General features: G+C 48.5%; 1 protein-coding gene across 1 annotated transcript in view; it reads left to right on the forward strand.

Annotated features, from left to right (window-relative positions):
- The window catches only part of LOC121334187 (exocyst complex component 4), a gene marked incomplete at its 5' end in the record, with an annotated part of 213,738 nt that extends 192,042 nt beyond the window's left edge, over positions 1-21,696 (forward strand). Inside the window, one exon of the mRNA XM_041401096.1 lies at positions 20,445-21,696. Coding sequence (XP_041257030.1) covers positions 20,445-20,682 — 238 coding nt within the window. The remainder of the gene's footprint in view (positions 1-20,444) is intronic.
- Between the last annotated feature and the right edge of the window lie 5,056 nt (positions 21,697-26,752).

Here is a 26,752-nt window from a genome sequence, read left to right on the forward strand (position 1 = left end):
TTATTACCCAGCTTCTCCTTCGACATAAACAAGGCTCTGGTGCATCCAAGGCACCTGAATTCACAATCACCTCAGCAAGGCTCTCACGTCACCCCAGGGACCCCACGGTGCCCAGCTCTACTCAAACTATTAAATAAACACCACAGCTCCCCTCCAGAAAGCATAAAACAACATCAGGCTGGGATAAAAGTGATTTGGACCTCTGTGATATGGCTCAGGCAGGAATCTGAATGCTCTGTGCTGTGGATAACTCTCAGTTTGGCCTTTTCCAAGATAAAGTGGTTTTTTTTTTTTTCCATGTACAGGAGCAGTAGCAGAGCTGATGGAGAAATCCTCCCTTCCCCCTGCACCTCCTGGGATAAATTCCCTCCCTGCCTCACTGCTCCAGGGAACTGGAGGGTCGTGGGTGGGGCAGGAGACCCCCAGCCCTGCCTGGATATTTCTGTGTCCGTGACACTGAGGGTTCCAGCAGCAATTAGCCACAATTAACAAGCAGTGCAGCCCCTCTCCATGCCTTAAACCTGAATTCTGGAGCAGGTCCCTTTTCTCAAAGTGAACCTGTTTGAAATCAGTTCAGGAAAGACCAGACCAGTTGAGAAAGGACCAAAAGTTTTTTTAAGGTTTTTCTGAGCCTTGTGCTTTTGATTTTTTTTTTCTTTTATTTTTCACTTCTGCTATGGTCTTCAAGGCTTTTTAGAGGCCTCAGAGAACACTGGGCATCCTTTTCTTCTCTGCTCAGTGACTTCAGGCAGTAGAAATCCAACCAGGGAAGTTGGAAGGGGAAACCCTTTTTCCTCTGAAGCCAAAATCAGGTGGAGGATTCACAGCAAGCCCAGCTAACACTTGTTGGTCCTGGTGAGGCTCTTGCTGTTTAAACCCCATTTTTCCAAAGCTCTGTAACCTGCAGGTGACAACAGCAGCATTTGTTGCTTTGGGAGCAGTCCCATGGCAAGGGGAAAATGTGTTTTAAATGAGTTTTGCTTTTCAAGGCAGGGGAAGTCTCAGCAGAGCATCACAGAGCACATTTCTACTGAAAAAAAAATTAAATTGCCAAGCGGTGTGAGGGGTTTTTTTCCACCAGGAGAAAGGGTGAAACAGGCTGGTTCTGACTGCTGAGGTGTCACAAAGGATTTGTGGCATTTGCTAAATTTCCTGCAAATATTAATAGGTTTTTCACTCCTGTGTGTGTTCAATATCTAGGCCAGCAGAAATGCAGGAGGTTGTTGGGGCTTCCACTGCTTTATTGAGGAAAAAGCAGGATTTTCTCCCTGTGGAATATCCAGGCATGTGCTGCAAAGTCTGGGACTAAGCATGACTTCCAAATACCTCCAGATTACCAAAGTTTCACACCCAGAATCAGATTTATGGCATGAAAGGGACAAAAACTTCAAATTTGAATTCCTACTCAGGTCCTTTCCCTTGTTCTTCTTTCCTCCTCTCCCTCTATCCCCACCCAGAATTCTCTGGGATTTTATGAAGATTTCATCAGAGGTAGCCACAAAGGGTGAGGATTTTGCTTCAGACTCACCCTTAAATAAAAAAATCACTGAAAAAAAGTGGTTTTCTGAGTCATACAAGTGTTAAAGCTGAGTGTTCTGGAGAGTGAACTGAGGTGGCTGCAAAGGGCGCAGAGAGAGCAGGGATGAAATGGGAACATTTTCTCTAACAAGTGTCACTGTGACCTCAGAAATGAAGGTTTCAGAGCAGTGCTGTCATTGTCCCTGGTCTCAGTGTCCTCCCTGCCTCGGGGGGTGGCAGCAGAGGGATCCAGAGGTGTCCCCACACCTGGAGTGAGCTGGAGCTCTCCCTGTGCTGCCATTCCAGTTGTTCCCGTGGCCACCCCTCCTGCAGGCACCAGGAATCTTTTCCTGCTGGTGATGACAATGCCAGGGGTATTGGCTGGCACATTTCAGGGACGTTGCTGGGACATTGCTGGGACATTTCTGGGGTATTGGCTGGCAGATTTCTGGGGTATTGCTGTGACAATTCTGGAGTATTGCCTGGGACATTTCTGGGGTGTTGGCTGTGACAATTCTGGAGTACTGGCTGTGACTTTCCAGGGGTATTGCTGTGACAATTTTGGGGTATTGGCTGTGACATTTCTGGGGTATTGGCTGGGACAATTCTGGGGTATTGGCTGGGACATTTCCAGGGGTATTGGTTGGGACATTTCCAGGGGTATTGGCTGGGACATGTCCCTGTAGCAGCTGTGGCACCTCACTGGCACTGCTGGTGGCTCCCCAGGGAGATGGGGTGGGGAGCAGCCATCAGAGCTCCACTTCTTCCTGGTTTGGCCATCAAGAAACCCAAATCATGGACTCACAGGATCATGGAAGTTGGAAAAAATTTCCCAGCCCATGGAGTCCAAGCTGTGCCTGACCCCCACCTTGTCCCCAGCCCAGAGCTCTGAGTGCCACCTCCAGGTGTTCCTTGGACACCTCCAGGGATGGGGACTCCAAACCTCCCTGGGCAGCCCCTGCCAATGTTTAACAACCCTTATGGAGAAGGAATTTTCCCTAAAATCCACCCTGAGCCCAGGCTGAGGCCGTTCCCTCTCCTCCTGTCCCTGTTCCCTGGAGCACAGCCCGACCCCCCCGGCTGTCCCCTCCTGGCAGGGACTTGTGCAGAGCCACAAGGTCCCCCCTGAGCCTCCTTTGCTCCAGGCTCAGCCCCTTCCCAGCTCCCTCAGCCCCTCCAGACCCTTCCCAGCTCCATTCCCTGGACACATTCCTGCCCCTCAATGTGGCTGGGGAATGCTCCTGTCCCTCAAAACCCATCTTTATTCCAAGGCCAGTTTGGACAGGGCTTGGAACACCCTGGGATGGTGGCAGCTGTCCCTGTCTGTGGCACGGGGTGGCTCTGGATGATCCTTAAAGTCCCTTCTCACCCAAAGCATTCCATGATGCTGTGAAAGGGGCGGATGGGAAGGTTTAGGATGGAGGATGCAGCTGCAGCTTGAGCTTTTCTCAAAGCCACGTCAAACCTGCATCACTGCTGGGCTGGGGACCAGGGCTGTGCTGCCAGCTTTGGATCATCGGCGCTCAGGGCTCCTGTCCTGCCAGGCTGGGCAGTTTCTTGTTCTATTTTCCAAGGATTTCTGCTGTTCCCTGGCAGCAGGAATCAGCAATGACCTGCTGCCATCTACTGGGAGCTGCCGAGGGAAAGGGAAGCATTCAAACATCCCCGTGCTCTGCAGGAAGACTTTTCATTGCCAAATCTTATTTCTGTGTGTGATTTTACTCTAAATAAATACCGTGGTTGTGCCTGGGTGCCCAGGTTGCCTGAGGGTGGAGCTGGTGGAGGGAATCTTCCTCTGAGAGCCATCTCTGAGCTTGATTTGTGTGTGGAGAGCATCAGGTCCAGCAAATCCCGACCTGGATGCCTTTGTCCAGAGTCAGGAGTCCCTGCAGAGCTCCTGAGATGCTCCCCTGCTGCCTGTGGGTGAGGGAAGTATCTCAGATTTCTCCTGGGGGCTGCCCTCAAGCCAGGACGAAATTTGGGGTGTTTAAGATCATTCAGATTGAGTAAACCCCACATTAGCTGAGTGCACAGGGCACTCTATTTCCCCTCTTCATAGCCAAGTTGTGAAAGTTAAAAATCCCCAAATCTTCACAGGAAGTCCCTTCCCTACAGGGGATGAGGGCCAGAAGAGGCTCTGGAGGAAAAGCTTCCCTTTGCTGGCACTGTGTTGTGCTGTCTCCATCCCAGGCTGGGCTCCTGTGTCTGCAGCACATCCTCGTTTGGGCTTGCAGCTTTTAATTAACAAAGCTGCTTTAGTTTTCAATTAAGGACTCGGTTACAACAAAATCCGTATTTTCTTTCCCTTTCTTTTCCGCCTTGTTTGCTCCCCCCTGCAGTTTCTGCCGAGCTTTGATCTCAGTGCAGGTTTAATTAGCTGTAATTAGTGGTCTCACCGCATTAACCGAAAATCAGAGGATTAAAAACCACCCCTCAGCTTGATGGCCTCGTCCTCACCTTCCTCCTCCTGCTGCCCCAGGGGGATTTAGGGGATCAGAGGGTCCCTGTGTGGCCCTTCTCCAGAGGGGTGCATCCCAACAATCCTCCTTTTTCTGGGATCATTAAAGCTTCCCACAGCAAATCCCCCATCCGTGGATTCCGTTCCCAGTTAAATCTGCAGCTGCCAGGAGTTTTAGGAGGGCACCAATCTGTGCCTCTCCAGCCTTCCCCAGAGCATTTCTTGGGGTGTCTCCCTGCTTTCAGTAGATTTGGAATTGTTTAGGTTGGAAAAGTCCTCCAAGATCATTGAGTCCAGCACTGCCAAGGCCACCACTGCCCCATATCCCCAAGTCCCACATCCACATGGATTTTAAATCCCTGCAGAAATGGGGACTCCTCCCCTGCCCTGAGCAGCCTTTTGGGAAGGAATTTTCCCAAAATCCCCCCTGAGCTCTCCTGGCCCAGGCTGAGGCCGTTCCCTCTCCTCCTGTCCCTGTTCCCTGGAGCACAGCCCGACCCCCCCGGCTGTCCCCTCCTGGCAGGGACTTGTGCAGAGCCACAAGGGCCCCCCTGAGCCTCCTTTGCTCCAGGCTCAGCCCCTTCCCAGCTCCCTCAGCCTCTCCTGGTTCTCCACACCCTTCCCAGCTCCTTTGGCCGTTTCAGCCAAGTGCCTGCTCCAGTTTTCCCAAACTTTCAGCTTTTCCAGTCCTTCAGGAGCTCCTGGAAGTTGGGGCATGGCCAAGTCCTTCTCTAGAACTTCTCAGCACAGGATGGAGAAGAGATTTTGGAATATTTTGGAGATTTTGCTCTGAGGAAACCTTGCTCTTCACCATGGATGTGCCCAACCCTTCTCCTCAGGGCTGCTCTCAGATATGCCTCCCCAGGAGAACCCTTGAGGCTCCACACCCTGTAGCAGCCCCAGAGTAACTGGATTAGAGGCTGAACTCACACAGTGAGTTCCTCTGAATGTGGGAGCTCACAGAGCACCCACTCTCCATGGGGATCACTCCCAGTGCCAGAAGGAATCATCTGAAAATATCAGCCATGCACCAGTCCTGCTCAGCCTTGCCAGTGTTGACTCAGGGTTTTATTTGGATCAGGCTTTTCAGCCCTTCCCCGAGGCGCTTTTAATCTTCGCTCCGTAACCTTTAAAGAGAGAGGTTTTCGTGGCCTCTGCCATGATTTTCACTGCCTGGACAGGGATGTCTGAGCTGCTCCGAGTAAAGAGATTAATTCAATTTTCCTAAACTGGAAATGGACTGAAAAACTGAGAGGCTTCATTGACTTTTCCTCGCTGGGTTCGTGGCGTGTTAGAGAAACAATCAATGGGGTGAACTTCTCAGCCAGCAGAAACCTGGCGTTCCCATTTCCAGGGAACCAGCTCGGGAAGATGGGAATAAACATTTTTAAAAAGTCTCTTTTGGCCACAGCATGTTCCTCCTCTGCCTTAAAACCATCAGGATATACTCTCCTGCAAATGAGTTACAAACAAATCCCTCATTTATCCCCGAGGTGACAGTCTTTTGCTGATATGTGCTTTCTGGAGACTAATAAGTTTTGAATGTTGGTGGGAGGGGGGAGGGAAAAAAAAAAAATCGAAGTAATTACTTTGTGTTCCCAAGCTCCTTATTTGTGTAGGTGCCTGTGTGTTTATCTCCCTCTGTCATGCTGCATTGCTAATGGTAATTAAAGGCAAGGGATTTTTCTTGCTGGAAGTTTTTTTTCTTCTTATTTTCCACCTTTAGTGATTCTGGCCTCGGTGATGATGCTTTGCCGCCGGCCAGTGACTTGTGGAAGTGCTTTAATAGAAGGTCTGAGTTCAGGAAACTCTGCTTGCCCAGCTGGAATGGGATCATTTTGTTTATCCAGGCCTGTGCAATGTGAGGTGGGCACTGCTTTTTTCAGGCTGGGGTTTGAAAGCACATCCTGGAGGTGGAAGTCCTGGTGGCCGCTGTCATCTCTGTGGTGCCTCTGGGAAATCGTGGAGAGCTCATCAATATTTGTACAGAATTTGGGTTGTGGGTGGTGGCAGCAAAAATATGGAGCAAATCCTCGTGGTCCATGGTCAGCAGTGGGGTGGGGTGGGCTCCCCATGGGCTCTGGATCCTTGGGAAACCCACCCAGGACACGTTGGCTGGGGCTCAGGGGGTGGGACAAGGGGTTCTGCCGGGTTCCCAGCCTTGCAGGGGAAGTCAGCCTCTCCCTGCACTTCATTTTCCACAGGAAACATGGAAGGTGTTTTGTTGGGAAGAGGTTTTGGCCTCCCCAGGGCTTTCCCCACAGCCCCCCCCCACCAGGCTGCAGAGTCTTAGGCCAGGTCTAAAGTCTGGATCAGGAGAGTAAAGCTGCAGTTCCAGATGGTGCCCAGGTTCTGCTAAGCTTTTCATCCCACAGAAATATGAGGATGAGTGTGAAAGCTCATTTTTAGGTGCAGGTAAAGCCTCTGTGTGTGTGTGGTGGATCCACCACTGGCTTCAGCAGGATTTTGTGTGCACAGAGAGCAGCTTTATGTGTGGGCTTGCTCTAAAACTTCCAGAGGAACATTCCAGCAAATCCTCTCCTCTCTGTCCCATCCAAGGACCTTTCCCTGATTCCCTGCACTTCCACAGCTCCAGGCTCTGGAAATCCCATTGAGCATCACACGAGGGGTTGGGCTGGAGACACGGAGGCAGCACCTGCAGGGATGGAAATGGGATCCAGTGGGACTGGAAATGGGATCCAGTGGGACTGGAAATAGGATCCAGTGGAATCCAGGCAAGGAAGAAGAGGGAATCACCCTGGTTTTCCTTCATTAAAAGGGTTTTTTTTGCTTTAGAGTAGCCAAGAGTGGCACCTCCCAGCATAAGGAATGGGCTTCAGTGGAGTGTCTTTGTTTGGAATCAGGGAATCACTCGGGTTGGAAAAGCCCCCTGAGGTTATCCAGCCCAGCCCTTTACCTGTCACTGCCAAGGCCACCCCTGACCCTGTTCCCAAGTGCCACATCCACGTGGCTTTGAAATCCAGGGATAGGCACTCCACCAAGGCTGGAAAACCATTTTGGGGTAGAAACTTTTCCTGATACCAAACTTAAACCTCTCCTGGATCCTGAGGTTGTTCCCTCTTCTTGGTTGAGCCCAGCCCTCAGCCTGAGCTTGAGCAAACATCCAGAGCCATTCCATGGGAACAGATCCCACTGTGAGTGTATGGGAATGTGAACTCCCTGTCTGAGCTCTCCATGTGACCTTGCATCTCCTCTTTGGGTTAGAAAATGCTTTTTTTCTCCCGTGCTTAAAGGTGGGTTCTTGGGAGAAGAATGCCTGGATCCTGTTCTGGGAGGTTCTGATGAAATTCCCAACACTCAGCTTGAAGGGAAAGAACAGATTTTTTTTTAAGAAGGGAATTCGTGTGACAAACACAAAAAAAGAAACTACCCAAAAAAAATAAATAAATAAAAGGAAGAACCATCAGCGTGTGAGGAGCAGCCATCCCAGGCGTTTGTCTGCAGCTGAAGGAAAGGTAAATATGGGATTGTCAGCTGGAGATGCATCTCTATTGCCTGGCTCCCAGCTGCAAATGGCAGCAATTAGGAAAATGTCCTGCCTTTTTCACAGGAGGCAGCATCTTCCCAGCAGCCAGAGAGGCACAGGCAGTGCCCTGTCAGTCAGATCTCATTAGGAGCTGCAGAGCCTCAGAGCAGCCCGAGTTATCAGCTCGGGAATTGCTGATCCCAGGGCTGGCTGTGCTGCTGGAGTCACTGCCCGGCACTTCCCCGGGCTCTGCAGTCACAGCTGCCACTGCCCTCTCTTCTCTCTTCATTAGGGAAAGGCAGGGGTGAAGCTTTCCCACCTGCTGGAGTCAGAAATGTGTCCCTGGAAGGGCTAGGAGTGGCAGGGAAGGGCTGGGAGGGAGGAAAATGGTGTTGGAACACAAAGGGACAGTGAGGATGTGGCCAGGACTGGGCACAGGGCTGGTGAGGTGATAAAAGGGAAAAGGGAAAAGGGAAAAAGGAAGGAAAGAGGGAAAAGGGAAAAGAAGAGGGAAAAGGGAAGGGAAGAGGGAAAAGGGGAAAGAAGAGGGAAAATGGAAAAGAAGAGGGGGAAGGGAAGGGAAGGGAAGGGCCAATTCCTGGTGGGATAGAGGAGGGAAAAGGGAAACTGAGGAAAGGACAGGAGTAGCAGAACTGAGAGGACCAGCAGGGTCAAGCCATGACACAGCACTGGGGTAGAGCAGGGATGGCAGCAGGAACATCAGGGTTCCAGCTCTTTAAGTTGTTCTGGACTAGATTTAGAAACACTTTTTTCCCCCCCAGAAAGGGTTCTAAAGCACTGGCACAGCTGCCCAGGGCAGTGGTGGAGTCACCATCCCTGGAAGAGTTCAGAACCATGTGGATAAAGGGACAGTGAGGATGTGGCCAGGACTGGGCGCAGGGCTAGTGAGGTGAGAGAAGGGAAAAGGGAAAAGGGAAAAAGGAAGGAAAGAGGGAAAAGGGAAGGAAAGAGGGAAAAGGGAAGGGAAGGGAAGGGAAGGGAAGGGAAGGGAAGGGAAGGGAAGGGCCAATTCCTGGTGGGATAGAGGAGGGAAAAGGGAAACTGAGGAAAGGACAGGAGTAGCAGAACTGAGAGGACCAGCAGGGTCAAGCCATGACACAGCACTGGGGTAGAGCAGGGATGGCAGCAGGAACATCAGGGTTCCAGCTCTTTAAGTTGTTCTGGACTAGATTTAGAAACACTTTTTTCCCCCCCAGAAAGGGTTCTAAAGCACTGGCACAGCTGCCCAGGGCAGTGGTGGAGTCACCATCCCTGGAAGAGTTCAGAACCATGTGGATGTGGCACCTGGGGATAAGGGTTGGAGGTGACCATGGTGGTGAAATGGTTGCACTGGACACTTGAATTCTGGCAGGTTGAGACGCATTCCTCCATTTCCTCTACAGTTAATTACTCTTTAATCAACAAAATCTTCAATTCATTGACTTTTGGTCTGGCTTGGAGGTTTTAGCCACCAGGGCTGGTGGTGAGTCCAGGTGCTAAGCCACACATTCAGCTGATGAACCTAAATAATCCTAAATAATCCTAAGTAAGGGTTTCCACCAGCTGCATTCTGCAACCAGGAGTTTCATCCTTCACCTTCTGCTGAGGATCCGTGCCTGGGATGTGCTGGTCATTCCAGGTGCTGGGATCTGTAACATTCCCAGCTATCACTTCTTATCCTCAGGGTTTATTCCCAAAAAAAAAGTCCCAAGATGGTTTTTCCACCTTTCAGGTGCTGAGAGCTGGGGCTGCCCCTGCTGGGGGCACCTTCCTTTGTCACTGGTGCTGAAGGATTGATTGATGATTATGGGGGGAATTTGCCCTCATGCCAAGGAATGTTCTCAACAATCAGCCATCTCCTGGCTCTGGGATCACAGAATCATGGAATGGTTTGGGTTGGGAGGGACCCTAAAGCCCACCCAGTTCCAGCCACTTTCCCTGACCCCAGGGTGCTCCAAGTCCCTCAGCACCCTCACAATAAACCCCTTCCTCCTAAACTCTAATCCAAATCTCACCTCTTCTAGTTGAAAACTTTCCTTTTGTCCTGACACTATTTGTGTAAAAAGTTGCTTTCCATCTTTATTATTATTATCATTATTATTATTATTATTATTATTAATTCTCTTTAAGGATTTAAGGCTGCAAAGAGTTTGGGATGTAACCAAGATTTTGTGGGCTCCGTGGAGTCAGCTGGGGACAAGATGCCCCTCAGCATTTTCTGACCCATGGAGGAACAGCTCCACATCATCTTCTTCCTTCCCTTGCCCCCTTCCTCCCTCTTCAACTGTAACATCTTATTTGGGGGATTCAGCCTCCCCTGTGGTGTTCCCCAGGAGCTTTCCCAGGAAAGGCATGAACCATCCGAGCTGGATTTTGGTGTGATTGCCACAATTACCCTCTGACTTCCACCCTCGAGCGAGATGAGACGGCCCCAAAGGAGAGCTGTGATTTTTGCAGGAAAAAAAAAAAACCAAAAAAAAAACAAAAAAAAACAAACTGAGAAATTATTCTTGAAGTGCCAAAGGCGAGAGGCTCCGGGGCAGGAACGAGCGGGGAATGCAGATCAGGCAACGCCGTCTATCCAAGGTGGAGCCTCTGACATTAAAAATTCCGACTCAAATGAGGGAAACATGGAGTGAAGGAGGTGAATTATTGATGGGGAGCAGGGATTACCATATCTGACAGATGGAGACTGTCTGAGAACATTTTGCAGAGTGGCATCTGCACCGTGCCTGATTGGCGTCGCTGAACTTTCGCGCGTCAGATGTCGAATATCAACACACAAACTCTGATGTAGCAATTAAATCTGTCCTCTGATGAACCTGGGCCTCGTAGCCAGGAGAAATCCACACATTCAGAGAAAGTCCAAACGCCTCAATTCTTATTTTTTAGGGAGATGTTTGAATAATTACATCCAGAGCACTGCACTGAATACACACGCATATGATGTGGACATTTAGATATATTCAGAAAATTATGTGCAGCGTATCATGACTTACTCCAGTTTTACTGAAGGCTGTAAAACTCCCTTGTCTGTTATCATTTATATTCCAGATTTGAGCTCAAATAATACAGAGAAGCTCTAAAATTCAGCTGCCGCCTCATGTCACAGAGGTGCATTAACCCCTAAAGCTGAAATGGGTCTCTCAAGTAGATCTTCTTCTACAGAAGTCGTAAATCAGACACGGATTCCACCTTGTCATGTGTGGAAAAACAAAGAGGAGAAGCAAAGAAGTGCAAATAAGAGCAACTTTGATGCTTTGGTGGGGAACAGCTTGGATTGGGAAGAAGCAAGATATAAAAGATGGCTTTTTTAATAGGATTCAGTGCCTTCAGATCCCGGGTTGTTTTCCTAAGCCCAGCCCAACATGGGAAATAGTTGAATTTTTCTGCCATCTGTTAAAAGTGGGGCAGTGGGGGAAATTCTATTTTCCTTCGTGGAGAATGTGGAGATTTTGGGAATCATGAAGAAAATGTGCTTTTAGTCCCTGCAGGGGCTTTCAGGGATGGAATCTGGGATTGGTTACTCAAGGAGCATCACTATTAGGAAAAATCTCTTCAGCCAAAGGGCAGGGCTGGAATACCCATCCCTGGAGGGATTTAAAGCCATGTGATTGTGACATCTGGGGACATGGTTAATGGTGGCCTTGGCAGTGCTGGCAATGGTTGGACTGGATGATCTTAAAGGGCTTTTCCAACCTGAACGATTCCATGATTCCATGATTTTGTAATGATTTTGTTGGGTGGGATCCACCCCGTTGGACACAGAAGGAGATCCCTTCTGGCCCCGTAATCACAGAATGGATGAGGCTGGAGGGGACCATGGTGGGGTCCTTGGTCCTTCTCACCCTCAAAGCAGCCTTTGAGAGAACAGGGAAGTTCTGGATGCTGTGTCTCCAAAGTGCCTCAGGAAATTCTCAAATGGGAATTGCGAGAGGTTGAAAAATTAATAAATTACTACGGAAAACTCCAGGTTCAGCTCTCGCAGCAGAGTCCTTTGGGGAGCCTGGAGGTTTTGTGCAGTTGAGGACGCGTCTCTGGGAGGAGATGAAAAGCAGTTCAGAGAATTGCTGTGCTTTTGATGCCTCTGAACTACTCCACCATCCAGAAGCAGTGCAGGGACTCTCTTCTCACTCTGTGGGGGCCAGTTTTGTTCCCAAGGAGCTGCTGTTGCACTGCAGTGGAGTCTGTCCATAAAAAGTGATGAGCAAAGGGATGCAACTCCAAGATATTCCATGAGTAAAACTTGCTTTCTCCATGCAGTGGACAGTGGAGATAGAAGCCCCGTGTATTCAGGATTTTACCCTGCACTGACATTGCCTTGATAATATTTTCATTTAAAGTGCTCAGATTTGTGCTGTCTGGCAAAAAAATACTGTAGTGAAGCTCTGTTGGATGAAGAAGTTGGGATAACTGGAGGTAAACCCACCAGGAATGGCCAGAAGAGACCACAGCTGTACTGCACACAAGCAGTGTGGGAGCTGCTCTTTTACTGGTGGTGGGTTTCAATCCCTCTAAATACGACTTTTGCCCTCAGAATGCATAGGAAGGGAGAAGCAGTTTGAACCAAAAATGCTGGAAATGAGCAGCAGCTGCCCATAAAAACCTGTGGCCTCAAACCTGGAGGTTTTCAAGCACTGGGAGAAGCTGGGATGAAATCTTCCTCAGGCCAGTGGCCAGCAGGGAAAGCAAGCAGGAGGGGATTGAAGCTCTGAATCCCTCATCCAGGAGATCTACGGTTCCATGCTGATGTCCACCACTTCTGGACATCTCAAATTTTGGCATTGAACCCATCCTGGTTTATTTCTGCCATAGTTACTGCACTGGCTTGGTGGACCTGACCACAGCCTAGTACTGGAGCACGACACACAAAACTACTGCAGGAAAATTGACTTGATGAACCTGACCACTGTGTTATTTTTGGCGTCTCCAGGATGAAGGAGGAATGATTGAATCTGACTCCATGTTCTTAGAAGGCTAATTCATTATTTTATAATATTATATTAAAGAATGCTATATTAAAACTATACTAAAGAATAGAGAAAGGATACAGACAGAAGGTTACCAAGAATGATAATGACAATTCGTGACTCCTTCCAGAGGCCTGACACAGCCTGACCGTGATTGATCATTAAGTCAAAACAATCACCTGTTGCATAAACAATCTCCAACCACATTCCAAAGCAGCAAAACACAGGAAAAGCAAATCAGATTATATTATTTTCCTTTTTCTCTTGGGCTTCTCAGCTTCCCAGGAGAAGAATCCTGGGCAAAGAGGATTTTTCAGAAAATGTGATAGTGACAGACCACAGCCTACCACAAGAAGACATTGACTTGTGGAAAACAACCACAACCCACCCCAGCCTGACATTGACTTGTGGAACTCAATCATGACCTACCCCAGGCAGACATTGACTTGTGGAACTCAATCATGACCTACCCCAGGCTGACATTGACTTGAAACCCAACCATGGCCTACTACAGGCAGACATTCACTTGGGAACCCAACCATGGCCTACTGCAGACAGACATTGACTTGGGAACCCAATCATGGCCTACTACAGGCAGACATTGCCTTGTTGGACCCAATCATGGCCTACTGCAGGCAGATGTTGACTTGTGGAACCCAACCATGGCCTACCCCAGGCAGACATTGACTTGGGAACCCAACCGTGGCCTACTACAGGCAGACACTGACTTGTGGAAAACAACCATGGCCTACCACAAGCAGACATTGACGTGTTGGACCCAACCATGGCCTACTACAGGCAGACATTCACTTGGGAACCCAACCATGGCCTACTGCAGACAGACATTGACTTGGGAACCCAATCATGGCCTACTACAGGCAGACATTGCCTTGTTGGACCCAATCATGGCCTACTGCAGGCAGACATTGACTTGGGAACCCAACCATGGCCTACTGCAGGCAGACACTGACCTGTGGAACTCAACCATGACCCACCCCAGGCAGACATTGACTTGTTTGACCCAACCATGGCCTACTACAGGCAGACCTTGACTTGTGGAACCCAAACACAACCTACCCCAGGCAGACATTGACTTGGGAACCCAACCATGGCCTACTACAGGCAGACATTGACTTGGGAACCCAACCATGGCCTACTACAGGCAGACACTGACTTGTGGAAAACAACCATGGCCTACCACAAGCAGACATTGACGTGTTGGACCCAACCATGGCCTACTACAGGCACATTGACTTGTTGGACCCAACCATGACCTACTGCAGGCTGACACTGACTTTTGGAACCCAAACACAGCCTACTACAGGCAGACATTGACTTGTGGAAAACAACCATGACCTACCACAGGCAGATATTGACTTGAGGGCCCTGACTGAGCTTCTGCCCCACTTTACTGTTCTGTCCCCATCAGGCAGATCCCATTGTGTCCTTCACCCATCGGCAGCTCCCAAACATTCCTGGTTAATCAAAGCTCAGCTGGCACCACTGAGCACCTCCTCAGTCACGTCCAGTTCCACATCACTTGATCCTAAATAAAGCTGGGGGGTTGCCACAGTGATTGTTGTTCCCAAAGGGAAAGGAAAATTGTGGGATTTTTTGCTGACTGGAGCAATCTCTGCTGCACTTTCTGTGGAAGTGCTGACTCCCTCTTCTTTCAGGCTACATTCGTTTTCACGTTCCCTCCAATTTATGCATGAGGCAAGGGGAAGAATCCCTTAATATTCCTTATAAACTGGCAGATGGTATCGATAATTTTTTTTTTTTTTTACTATATGCAGTAAAATGCAAATGTGTGTGGCTTATTTGCAAATGCTGGCATTAATAACTGATATTTAAACAGGTCAGATTAACACTTTTACTGATCTATTAAAAAGATTCTTTTCCAATCATTTACACACTCAAAATCAATTTTAATACAACATGTAAATTGAATGTAATTTTTTTACACAAAATTGCATTTATCTTCCTGAGCCATTAAATTTACTATTTAATATGTACTTTCCAGCTCACTTGGCTAGAATTTCATTGCTCTTTATCTGTATAAATTTAATTAGCCTTGATATCATCAGTATATTATAGAACTAATTAAAGATTTAGATAAGTGCTGAGGGTGCTTGTTTAATACCCTATAAAGTTCCATTTGGAGAGCGAGAATTTCCATCTTTCATTAGGATCAGCCGGTTTGGAGCTACAAGGAGTGGCTCAGACATTGTTTTTTGAAGAATTATTTAATGGGCTTTAATGGATTTATCCTTCCTTTGAAAAGCTGTGTAATTGCTGTGTCTCGCTGCAGGCTGGGAGGGCTCCGAGGTGTTCAGGGATTTAAGTGCTCCGTGCACGTGGGGATGCTCAGAGATCCCCATTCCCAAAATCCCAGAGTTGTTGAGGTTGGAAAACCCTTCAAGGTATGAAATCCAAGCTGTGCCCAATGCCCACCGTGTCACCAGCCCTGAGAGCCACATCCTTGGACACCTCCAGGGATGGGGACTCCAGACCTCCCTGGGTAGCCTTTTCCAACTTTTTCCATGAGGAAATTCCTTCTGATCTCCCACCTGAGCCTCACCTGGAGCTCGTGTTCCCAGCAGGGCAGCGTTGTCCAAGTGATGAAGCCCGGGAGGAAGGGAAAAGGAAATAAGAAGGAAATATTAATGAGAAAATAATAGATAAGGCAGATAACTACCAGGATAAAAAAGGAGGAGGGAGAACAGGAGAGAGCTTTGGGAAGGGTGGTGATGTTCTGCACGTCCCTTACCCTTCCCTTTGCTAATTAATTCTGCATTTAAGAGGTGATTTCTCATCTGTGTTTGACAAAAAGCTCGGCAGTGGTGACAAACGCGGTGACAGAGCTGCACGTGGCACCCAGAGGTGTTGGCTGGGGGGGTTTTTATCCAAAATGGCTTCATCTGTATAAAAAACAGCCCCCAGGTGAGCTGATTTATATGTAGGGCTTCATACGCTGTCTCTGTGGTTTAAAATTTAAAAGGGAAAATAATTGGATTTTCTAATGAGGCTGTCTCTAATTAGAAGGCTGTGCTTGTGTCCTTTTGAATAAATACTCTTGTTTTTCTTGCCTGGCTCTGTACCTGATCAGAGCTCTGTGTGGGTACTGAGCAAGGGGTGAGGGCTTCCCACCTCTGATACTTCTCCCTGCCTTGGATAAATGACTTAATTTTAATTATTCTTCCAGCTTTTTTTTAAACAAAACCCCCAGTATTATCCTTCCATCCCTTGGTTATTTATTAAGGGCTGTGATTTGCAGAGCTGCCACAGGAGCCTGAAGCACCACTGCACTCCAAATTCACTTTTGTTTCTTCCTCTCCTGCTTTGTTTCCTTTCCCAAATCATTTCCCGTCTTGGAATTTTGCAGATTTTAGGGTTTTTAAGTGGGGTTTTTCACGTTCTTGTGCCTTTTTATGTTCTTGTGGTAGCACAGCCCCAGAGCCACCTGTGCCTCCTGCCCCAAATCATGCCACGTGCCGTGGGGCAGCTGCTTACAAGGGGCTGTGGATGAGGTGAGCACAGAGAAGATGCGGATCACAGTGACAGGAACATTTTTGGCCTCATTTTGGGGTTTTTCAGTAGCCATGTAGGGGCTTCTTCCTCACCCCAGGCACACAGGAGAAGTGTCCAGCTCTTGGTGTGGTGTCTGAGAGGAGCTGAAGTTGACCAGAACAGCAAAACCATCTCTGATGTGAGCTCCCCTAAAGCACTTTGGGCTCTTCTAGAGGCACAGAAGGAACATTCCAGTTGGTGTCCCCAGAACTGCTCCGGGTTGACTGAAAAACAAGGAAGAAGTCTGAAGAAAAGTCAATCAGGATTTACATTCCCTCCTGGAATGGTGTCCTGAGGGTGCTGTCCCTTATTTTAGGGTTGTAGCTGCAGCTGAGGATGAGCAGTGGTTGGAAAGAGGAGCTGGATCCATCCCTGGAAGTGTCCAAAGCCAGATTGTAGCAACCTGGGATGGGGAAGGTGTCCCAGTTGGAATTAGATGATCCTTAGGGTCCCTTCCAACCCAACCCATGTGTGATTCCATGAAAAGCCACGATGGAGCTGTGGCCTCCCATCCCTATTTTCCACCCTCAGAAGCTCTGGAGCTGGAACCAGCAGCTCCCACATTTGCAGATCTTTGATTTAAAATGCTGCTCACTGACGTGTGTGTGCAAACATCCCCACAGCCTCCACCAGGTGCAGGAATTACAGTAATTGCTGCTTTGCCTGCATTTTCCTTCGGTGTTCTGAGCTTTCCAAATTACCTTTGCAAACTCCTGCCTGGAACTCATCTCTCCTGCCCCATAACCATTCTCAGCTCTTCCCACTCCCACCTCTAATAACTCCAAAGGGAAAAATGCCCCATGGGATTTTCTTCCTTCAGTCAGGCCTGAAAATTCATTTCTTTTGCATTACTTGACTAAAGTCACCTAATTTCTTGCTGTTTTCTCCTTTTTTATTTTTTTTTCCACTCTCTCATCCCCCTCTGTATTTAAATATCATGGTTCCACCATGATAGTCAAATATCAAAATTGAGTGATTTTATAACCACAGCTTTGGCCTTTTTTTATCATCTTCAGTTTCTTGCTTGTCCTGCGTGGTGGTTTTTCATAAAATCAAAGAATTTGTGTTGGAAAGGACCTTAAATATCATCCCAACCCCTTGCCATGGGCAGGGACATCTTCCACCATCCCAGGGTGCTCCATCCTGGCCTTGGACACTTCCAGGAATCCAGGGGCAGCCACGGCTTCTCTGGGAATTCTATTCCAGGGTCTCCCCACCCTCACCATAAAATCTTCCTTCTATCCTGTCTCCCTGTCTCCTCATCTAGTTTTTTATCCAGATTTTCCATAAGTGCTTCCTACTTAACCTTTTTGACTTTCCCATTACAGCAGCAATTCTGGGTGCTGCCAAAGCACCTCCCTAATCTCCCAAAAGAGAGGGAGATAAGGCAAAGAATTTCTATTTCTCTTTTTTTTTTTTTTTTTTTTTTTTTTCCATTCCCTTTGGCTAATTCAGCGCCCAGACTGGAATTCCTGCCCGGAGAATCCGTTCCTTTCTGATGCAGAGCAGGCCCCCAGCTACATCAGGAAGGGATAATTAAAGTGGGATCTTTTATTCTGAAACATCACCTCCTCTGAAGAGGAGATCAAGTCATTCTCAGGGAAATCAGGATTTCATTTGGAATTCACCTGGCCACCTTTTGAAAAGTTGGTTTTTTGGTGTTTTTTTTGGGTTAGAGGTGAGCATTAGCATTTAAATGGAGAATGGTATTAATAGCCCTCAGAGGAGCTGGGCTCATCCTGATTGCCTTTCCCGAGATTTTTTTTTCCCCCTAAATGAGAAAGCTTCTTAATTTTTATTCTCTTTCTCCAAGAACAGAGTTCAAGAGACCATTTTTTAATATGGGAATCTATAGATATATCAGCTCAAAATGCCTCCTTGCAGAATGGGTTCGTGGTTGGCAATTTGCTATTTTCTTTCGAAAGTGCTGCTTAAAAGCCAACAAAAGAAGGTGGTTTGGGGGTCAGGTGGATTCTGCATTTTTGGTTTGTCCATGGGATGGTTTTTTTCCTGCAGCTGGGAACCATTTCCATCCCATTAAAGGGATATTTGACCTTCCCTCTCTGCTCTTAGCACAGAGCTGTTCCTCATGTCGTGGTGGATCTTCCAGGGGCAATTCCAGATGGATAAAGGGAGCAGGGAGTGTTCAGTTTTGTCCCAAAAAATGCCCAAAAAAATTCAAGGCAGCTTTGGACTCAATCCCATTGCCAGTGGTCAGAGGAATAGGCCATGGGTGTCTCAGTTGGGATGTGAGCTCATCACATGAAAAATGGATTTTATTTTTTTTAAAATTAACAAACCTTTGTCATCCAAACCATCAAAATTAGTTAATTATCCTGCTTGAGCAGGATGTTAATGATTTGGGATCCCTCAGGCAGTCCTTCCCTACTCATTCCCCAAAATGTGCCATCAGCACTGGGGGTGGATGCCAGTGGAGAAGTTTTTTTACCATCCTGAAGAGGTGAAAGCTTGAAGCAGATTAATTCCCTTGTAAAAAGCAGCTCTTATTCCATAGGAATTTGGGAGAAGAATTCCTGTGGAATAAGAACAACCTTCCTAAGAAGAACAGGTTCCTAAGAACCTGTTCCATGTTTTTGTGTGTAAAATCTCTCCTGCCAGGTCAGCCCAACAAATCCCATCGGTGCTTTTCAGCATGACACAAATAAGTGACAACTGAGAGTAAACATGGAAATAAAAGGATTTCTCTGTTGGGATGAGTCCCTGGGACACTTTGTTCCCATCAGCTGCATCCCCACAATCCTAGAATGAGTTGGGTTGGAAGGGACCTCCAAGATCATCCCTGCCATGGGACACCTTCCATCATCCCAGGCTGCTCCAAGCCCCGTCCAGCCTGGCCTTGAACATTCCAGGGATCCAGGGGCAGGGAAGACTTGCTCCAAAACAAAAAAATCCGTGGCCTTCCCAAGGTGACAGAGCACCTTAAGGGGAAAAAAAGGCAAATCAGGGCTAAATCTGCACAGACTGGTCAGTGGGCAAGCCCAGCAGCACAGCCCCATCCTCTCCTCACAGCTCCGTCCTCACCTATCCTAAATCTGGGCTGACTGAAGAATTCCTGCACCTCACAAAGACGGGATTCATCTGCCACTCTTCTCGGGATCAGATTATTTTTTAATTAAAAAATTCCTCTAAAATAAAAGGGGAGCAGGCGAGGCAGCAGGGAAGGAGCACAAGGTGTGCATTTTTAATTGGGTGCAATTAAAAACCTGCCGCTCTGGCATGGCAGCGCCCGCGGCCAAGCCCAATTTGCATGAGTAATTATTCACTCCATTACAGAGTCTGCTCAACTTTGCCTTCCTTGTCTTTGAAAGTATTAATAAATATTGATCAGACACTCTCCTGTTTGCCTTCGCCCAAGCAGCTCTGATGGACTCAGCCTGTGATGTTATCAAATAATGAAATATGAAAGAGGGAGTGGGATGAGCCTCTTGTTCTGTGATTTTTTTTATTTAGGCTCTTCATTTTCCTTCCACAAGTGTGTTTGTCCCTGCCATTATAAACCATCTTTTGATTATCAAGAGGTGGCTGAGGAAAGCAAGTTGTAAAGGATGGAGGGAATAAATAAGTGGAGGACAGGTGAGGGGAATCTGCTCCGTGGAATGCTGGCCAACTGCTTTGTGGTTTTAAAGTTGAGGTTTAGAACCAAGGAAAAGAATTAAAAGTTATCAAAAGCTCAGTCTGTCATCTGACAAATAGGTTAATAAATAATTTTGTGGGATTAGCAAACCTAACCAAAGAGCAAATTTAGCTCCCCAAGATCTCTTTTGGCTTTAAGGTGGGCATGGCCGAGCACGGGGAAGCTGATTTACCCTTCCCAGATCATCAGCCTGGGCAGGAAAAGCTCCCAGGGCTCAGCCATGGGATATCTGGAGCCAGGAGAGAGGAGGTCAAAGCAAGAACTGGATGGGCTTTAAGGTCTCTTTCAACCCAAACCATTCTGTGAGTCTCAACAAAGGGGATTTCTGTCACTTTGACTTTAAGACCTGCCCAAGTTGGGTACAGGTCACCCAGAGAGGCTGAGGCTGCCCCTGGGAGTGCCCAAGGCCAGGCTGGATGGGGCTTGGAGCACCCTGGCATGGCAGAAGGTGCCCCTGCCCATGGCAGGGAGTGGAACAAGAGGAGCTTTGAGATCCCTTCCAACCCAAACCACTCTAGGATTTTCGGATGACATTCAGCAGGAAGATGTCTGCGCTTTGTTCAGCTTTCTCTGCTTGTGGCACTGCTGAATAAAAGCAAGAGTTCGTGGAATTCTGCAAAAGGTCTGGACCACCAAGCACCACGACGTTCAGCAGGAAGATGTCTGCACTTTGTTCAGCTTTCTCTGCTTGTGGCACTGCTGAATAAAAGCAAGAGTTCGTGGAATTCTGCAAAAGGTCTGGACCACCAAGCACCACAACAACCCAGGGTGTTTTTCTCGTTGCAGGCAGTATTACGAGATGCTCTACAACACAGCAGACGAGCTGCTGAACCTGGTGGTGGACCAGGGCGTGAAGTACACGGAGCTGGAGTACATCTACGCCCTGAACCTGCTGCACCGCAGCCAGACGGGCGTGGGGGACCAGACCACGCAGAACATGAGGCTGCAGCGCCTCAAGGAGATCATCTGCGAGCAGGCTGCCATCAAACAGGCCACCAAGGACAAGAAAATCACCACCGTGTGACCCCCTCTGCCACCCCCCTCACCCGCGGCCGGCGGGTGGCACCTCACAAGTTTTTTTTGTTTTGTTTTGTTCTGTTTTAATCTAAGAAAAAAGTGGGAATCTTCTGGGCTTTGTGGTGAGGAGGGGAATGCCATTTGAGATTTGGAGTTGGGGTGGTTTTGGTGTGTATCCATGTAACGCTTCTTCGATGTTCTCCCGAAAGTGATTCCACAGCAGGAACGCCAGTGGGGTTTGGGGTGAGATGTTCAGCTTTGCTCTGTTGTTTGCTTTGGGATGTAAAGGGAGCTGTGGGGAGGGAAAAGGGAAAATTGGGTCTTGGAAGTTCAGACCACACTAAATAATCAGCACCCTGCCAGTCAATCCCAGACCTGCTGATCACACGTGGGACCTTGATGGTTTGGAGATATTTTTCGGAGCCTGCTCAGCTCTGCTAGTGCTCTCTCCAGGTTGTACCCACGTGAAGTTTCCTGCTGTTTCCACTGCTAAAAGATGGGATTGTTTATTCCTTCAGGTGGTGATCAGCCAGTTCTGCACGTGGGAGGTAACACGGGACCATTTGTTTCCACTTCTCCTCTTTCATTATCCCGGAGCCATCTGGTGCTCCTGCAGCAGGAGAAAATTGCCAATATAAAATAACAAAAAAACTTCCTTCTCTTGTCCTGAATGTTATCTTTGAGTTCCCCCCAGCTCCAGAGATATTTTGTGGCTGTCACTTGATGCACTGGAAGGACGGGCAGGGTTGTGTAGCTCAGCACCAATGATCAGCAAGGCCAGGAGGGCACCAAATCCAGGGACTGAGGCACACCCAGGGCACCAATTCTGCCCTGCCTTGACCCTCTAAATTCACCTGGCAAAAGGTTCCTTATTCCTCCAAAATCAGAATCTGCTGCACTTGTATTTGCCAAGAAAATTGGGGACCCAGCTGGGCTTCCTGTGCTGAGAAAGGTTCTCTCTGAGCTGTAGGTGCTTTGTGTGTCAACCTTGAAATTGCAGAATTAAAGGATGTTTAAAAGCCCTGGTGGTTTGTCTGGCTGTTTTTAAGAACTGTCATTCCTGAGGTGCTTAAAACATTCCTTTCCAGGCCCAAACTCAGTGTTCTCCAAGGCTCCATCAGTGTGGAAAGGATTTTCTGAGTCACTCTGTCCAACCCTCAGCTACCACCCATCAGTTGGTTGCAAGAAGCAGAACCCATCAGTTCTTGTTGCTGAATCTTGAAGATTCCGAGGCTTTTTCCCTCCTTTTATTCACAATCCAAATTTTTCTCATGTCAATACTGGCCATTAACTGCAGGAGTTCCTTCCTCCCTTTCCCTGATGGGTTTGCAGGAGCGGGGGAGAATTCCATGAGGGATGGTAATGGGATGTTCCTGGGATCACAGATCCACGTGGAGGTCCTGGAATGCTGGATATTCCCTACCCAGACTTTGGGAAAGGGAAAAGGAGCTGCTCAGGACAAAGAAACGGGATTTCCATGTCTCTTGTCCTTGCTTGGGACAAGGAAATCCCATTTTGGACCCTTTGAGGTGTGGGACTGATGTGTGAGGAGCTCTGAATTCAGACTGGGCTGCTGTGGCCTGGTGTGCAACTGGTTAATTATTAATTTCTTAATAATCTGAGGCTCTGCTCCGCTGATCTCAGGCTTTGCAGTCCACATTTCCCACCCACCCAGCAGCTGTGCTGGTGGGGGCCAGGACAGATTGGATAAAATCAGGAAAATCTCATCTTTGGGAGTATTTTTGAGTCTGAAACAAATTATTTAAATTGTTTTTCCTCGAGCTGCTCCTCACAGCCCCACGAGGTGTGAACAGAGCAGCAGTGACACTCAGGGCCTCACCTACAGCAAGTGGAGAGGAAAGAGAAGATTTTGCAATTGAGGTAATTAGAGTTTGCAATTAACTGGTGTCTCCTCAAGAGCTCAGGCTCTCAGTCCTCTCCAAACCTGCACAAGGGAAGTGAATATTCCAGGGATCACACCAAGGAGAAAGGCAGGAGCAGCGTGTGGAACGTGGGAATCCAGAGCCCAAGCACCTCATTCCAGCCCCCCACGGACATTCCCTGCTCCATCTTCCTGGACTCCATGATCTCAGAGGTCTTTTCCAACCTTAATTCCAGGATTCTTCCTTGCAGCAGCATCTTCGAATCCTCATCAGAGGATCCTCACGGAATATTTTTTCCTGGGAAGGTGGTTTTGGAATGAAGAACGTTTTCTTCCTGCCGTGAGTGTAACACACCACAGATGTTGTGATTTTGAAGCACAGAAATGGGGTTTTTTGTCGCAGGGAGTTGTTCAGCCTGGAGAAAAAGAGGCTCAGGGGGCACCTCCTCACTCTCTGCAACTCTCTTACAAGAGGTTGTAGCCAGGTGGGATTTGGTTTCTTCTCCCCTAAGCAACAGGAAACCACCTCAAGTTTTACCAGGAAAGGTTTAGATTGGAAATGAGGGAAAAGTTCCCCTTGCAAAGGCTCTGAGTGTTGGTGTTTGTTTCAAACCCTCACTAACAGGAGATACCGTGGGTGTTGGGGGGAGATTTTGGGAACAGCTTTTGTTTACAGAGCTGGGTGGTGGGTAGAGACAAGCTGTCGTGGTTGGGAGTAAATAACTCCTCAGACAGCCCCCTCACCGTGTCCACACCCCCCTCAGCATCCCTCTGCAGCCACACTCGGGGGCTCCCTCTTGGACAAGAGGGTGGCTCTACACTCCAGAGGCTCCTGAGGTGTTTGGGAAGTCCCCTGAGGCCACATCTGGTCACCAGGTGTTTGAAGCCCTGGACTCTCCACAGAGGACCACCACTCTTTTGGGTTTGGGCTGAGCCCCCCCAGTCCCTCACTGGTGCTCAGGGGTCCTCAGGGTCCTGTCCAGCTTCACCAGGCTCCGGCTGTCCTGGATTTGTCACTTCTGAGGGGTGGAAGAGAAGCTCAAGGCTCCTGAAACATCAGCCTTTGGGAAACTTTCCTGCCTTCCCAGCACTGATTTTTCCTTTCCTGCTGTCTGGTTCCTGTTTTCTCCAGCCTATGGAAATTGGGGCATTTATAACACATTTGCAGTGGGAGATGGTTTCCCAAAGGAAAAAACACAAGAGAGTGTTGTAAACTGTGCAAAAATCCTGGGAACCTCCTTTAACCTTGACCTGAGCTCAGCACAACCTACCCCAAATCTGCCCTGCAGGAGGGACCCAGTCCTCACGCTGGGATCTTTTACAAGAGCACAGAACATCTCCAATTCTGCATCCAGTGCCGGAATCAGCAGGATTTGGAGCAGCTGGAGAGAGACCAGAGGGATCCATGAAGCTGCTCCAGGGCTGGAGCCCCTCTGGAGTCAGGCTGGGAGAGCTGGGGGTGCTCACCTGGAGAGGAAAAGGCTCCAGGGAGAGCTTCCAGCACATTCCAGGGCCTGAAGGGGCTCCAGGAGAGCTGCAGAGGGACTGGGGATAAGGCCTGCAGGGACAGGACACAGGCAATGGCTCCCACTGCCAGAGGGCAGCCATGGATGGGATCTTGGCAATGAGGAATTCCTGGCTGGGCTGGAATTCCCAGAGCAGCTGGGGCTGCCCCTGCATCCCTGCAGTGCCCAAGGCCAGGCTGGACACTGGGGCTGGAGCAGCCTGGGACAGTGGGAGGTGGCACTGGAAGGGCTTTGATGTCCCTTCCAACCCAAAGCATTCCATGATTGTGTTCCCTTGCCCCAGTCCTTCCCCACAAATCATTCTGCTGTCCTGACATGATCCTGCAGGACACAACAGTCCACAGACAAAGCCTGGAGATTCTGTTTTGTAGAGCCCCATGAAATGCCAGCAGCTCTGCCAGGAATCATTCCAGGGAAGTGCTCCTTTGGTGCTTAAAGAGACAAGGAAATACTTCTCCAGACCACAAACCCGAAATGTTTCCATGGGGGCTGTAAATGTTCATGAGGGTTTCACAATTTCCTTTTTACAGCCTCATAATCTTTACTGGGTTTTAATTATCCCACGATCTTGAAGCCTGTGCCAGACACAATAGGAAAGGTGGAGTGAAAAGCAAATTGCTCTGATTCCTTTCATAGTTGGAGTGTCAGCCTCCAACACATCCTCTCCTGAGGGATTCTTCCCTTTTTTATCCTCTTGATTAAGGATGATACAAACCTGCCTGGCAGATATAAATTCATATATTGGATTTACACACACAGGCATGGATAGGAGAGAGATGGATAATGGATGGATGGATGGATGGATGGATGGATGGATGGATGGATGGATGGATGGATGGATGGATGGATGGATCACACAGGCATGGATAGGAGAGGGATGGATGATGGATGGATGGAGGATGGATGATGGATGGATGATGGATGATGGATGGAGGATGATGGATGGATGGATGATAGATGGATGGATGGATGGATCGATGGATGGATAATGGATGGAGGATGGATGGTTGATGGATGGAGGATGATGGATGGATGGATGATAGATGGATGGATGGATGGATCGATGGATGGATAATGGATGGAGGATGGATGGTTGATGGATGGAGGATGATGGATGGATGGATGATAGATGGATGGATGGATGGATCGATGGATGGATAATGGATGGAGGATGGATGGTTGATGGATGGAGGATGATGGATGGATGGATGATAGATGGATGGATGGATGGATCGATGGATGGATAATGGATGGAGGATGGATGGTTGATGGATGGAGGATGATGGATGGATGGATGATAGATGGATGGATGGATGGATCGATGGATGGATAATGGATGGAGGATGGATGGTTGATGGATGGAGGATGATGGATGGATGGATGGATGGACGGACCACCCAGGGATATCAAGGTGTGGATGCCCCCCAAACTCATCACCTGCCAGTCACAGACAGCTCTGGCTGGAGAGGTTTGCTGGGGAGCCTTGCATTGAGGCTCTCTTTGTCTTTGACTGCAGCAGTTTTATTTCATTAGCATGAATCATAATTGCAAATCTCGTTTTGGCTGTGGTGGATGGCAGTGGAGGGGAGGGCACTCAGACAGGGAGCAGGGAAGAGGTGCCAAGAGGAAATTAGCACTGCAGCAATGTCGCTTCTATTGCTCACAGACAAGCAGGGAGCTCTGCTGGAAGTGGAGTCATTTCACAGAGCTGAGACACAGCAAATCCCACAAATGGCCACTTGCACACCCATCCTGAGGCTTTGGGATCCCTGTGACACACAAGCCCCGCTCACCACCGCAGACCTTGGCCATAAACAGCTGCCTGTGCTGCAATTCCAGGAATTCATTCCCCAGGATTCATCCCACCAGACTTTAAACAACCACATCAGTTATATCCCAGGAGCAAGCTGGGCTTGGATGTCCAAGGCTGTGAGTGCAGAGCAGGGAATGTGGAGCCCTGAGGACTCTGTTCTCCAAATATGATAAATTCCAAAGGAAGCTGAGGTCTAGGGAAGCCAAATGTTGCTCTCCTTGGTGGACTGGCCCTGTTCATTCATTCCTGGCCGGGAAATGAGGATTCCATACTAATCCGAGCTGGATCTGCCTGTGCCCTGCAGTGCAAGTTTCAGCTTTTGCACTGAGCAGGGAGCGTGCTCAGAAATGAGGTGTTTTACTTTATTTTCCATTCCTTCCTTTGCTGATTGCATCTAACCACGGAGCCAGGAACAAAAAAAAAAAAAAAAAAAAAAACAAAAAAACAACCAAGGTGGCTGTGGCCAGCACATAATCATTAAATTTGCTTTTGGATGACCTGAGTGAAATTCAACAGGGGCGATTTACTGGGAAGATCATTGCATCGGTGTTCTTTATTTACTCTGCTAAGCTGAGGCACAGTGGCAATCAGGGGAGAAAATTGGACTGTTCAGCCCTTGGACTTTGGTGTTTGTAATTTCCTCTACTGAGCTGCAGCATGAAATGTGTTTGGCACAGGCAGATCCCCTCTCGGGCTGCCTCAGCTCATCCCGTGGCACCCAGCCACTGTCAGGAGGAGGAAGCAGGGCTGGGAAAAGGAGAGGGAAACACAAAGGACTTGGAATCCCGGTGCTGAGCATTTCCAAAGGCCTGTGGTGACTTTAATTAGTATTAGGGTTATTTTGTGGCCAGCAGGA

The sequence above is a fragment of the Onychostruthus taczanowskii genome, unplaced genomic scaffold, assembly GCF_017590055.1.
Source record: "Onychostruthus taczanowskii isolate IOZ18803 unplaced genomic scaffold, ASM1759005v1 scaffold184, whole genome shotgun sequence".
NCBI classification, from domain to species: domain Eukaryota; kingdom Metazoa; phylum Chordata; class Aves; order Passeriformes; family Passeridae; genus Onychostruthus; species Onychostruthus taczanowskii.